This window comes from Palaemon carinicauda, chromosome 10 (assembly GCF_036898095.1).
Source record: "Palaemon carinicauda isolate YSFRI2023 chromosome 10, ASM3689809v2, whole genome shotgun sequence".
Lineage (NCBI taxonomy): Eukaryota > Metazoa > Arthropoda > Malacostraca > Decapoda > Palaemonidae > Palaemon > Palaemon carinicauda.
The window spans coordinates 104,661,915-104,663,079 of NC_090734.1; the positions used below are offsets into that span (position 1 = coordinate 104,661,915).

At 30.1% G+C, this 1,165-nt stretch overlaps 1 protein-coding gene across 1 annotated transcript in view; it reads right to left on the reverse strand.

The window, feature by feature from the left end:
• Positions 1–859, reverse strand: part of LOC137648162 (uncharacterized) — a 1,071-nt gene extending 212 nt beyond the window's left edge. Inside the window, exon 1 of the mRNA XM_068381090.1 lies at positions 1–859. This exon is cut by the window's left edge and continues 212 nt beyond it. Coding sequence (XP_068237191.1) covers positions 1–859 — 859 coding nt within the window.
• Between the last annotated feature and the right edge of the window lie 306 nt (positions 860–1,165).

Genomic DNA, 1,165 nt, shown 5'->3' on the forward strand with positions numbered 1-1,165 from the left:
TGTTTTTTAGAATGTTTGAAATGTCTCGGTCATCATCAAATAAACGTGATAGGTTCCAGGTTGCTCCTGGACCAGCAAACGAAAATGCTTTATCTAAATTCATAGAGTTATATTTTACTTTGAATGTTGGTAGAATTAATTTAGTAGAAATGTTTTCGTTAAAAGTATGATGTAATGATCCCCAATCGATTTTTTCGTTTAATTCTATTAATTCATCAAATGAAGCAATCTTATTCGGAATAACAACAACTAAATAGTCACCACCATCAAGATGCATTTGATATATATCAGCCCCATCGTCACGCAACATGAGACTTGTAGGTAGTTCTGAATAATCCCCGCTAATTACGCTTACTATAATTTGTTTATTTGGGTTTATGAAAAACTCTCCGCTTCCATAATCTTCAAAGTGTTCTTCCCAAATATCATCCAATTTTGTAACACCCGAAATATAAAGTTTTACGTCATTTCCTATTGTTGGATCCATAACATTATTCATGTGGGTTTTATCAAAAAAATTTTTATTAATGCGTCGTATGGCTTTTGATGATTCTGATAGGCTTGTTGTCATATAATTATCTGATAATGGTATGCCCAATTTTTCCCCTCTTGCATTTATTCCCACAGCAACTTTAACTTTAGAGTCTGCTGGTGGTCGCTGGTTAATAGCATTTAATAACTTTGGACTATTAATATATTGGGCAGTAACACCACTAGCACCATTTACTAATGGCGCTAGAGTTTTAATTATACCATGAACACCGATACCAACATTTCCGTTATTGGATTCTCTTTCTATTTTAGCAATGACAGAAAACAAAGCAGAACACAAGTTATTGTGGTTTTTATATAGTCCCATTTTTTTGTGATAAATTGAATAATCTCCTTTTCTATTTTTTTATTATTTGTTTTGTCGGTTGGCTAACTTGTTTACTTATACGTTGAACTGAAGTAATATTTCAAGTGTGTGCATATTTTATATAAATCAAGAAGTACTTAATTTTTAAATTATATTTAAATATTCACTATACACAATAGATAAAATTATTATTATTATTATATCAAATATTATTTCCTAATATTAAAAAAGAAAGGAAAAATGAACAATGATAATATTGGTGAAAATGAAACTTATATTACGCCATGTTTTGGGGGGGATATTCAA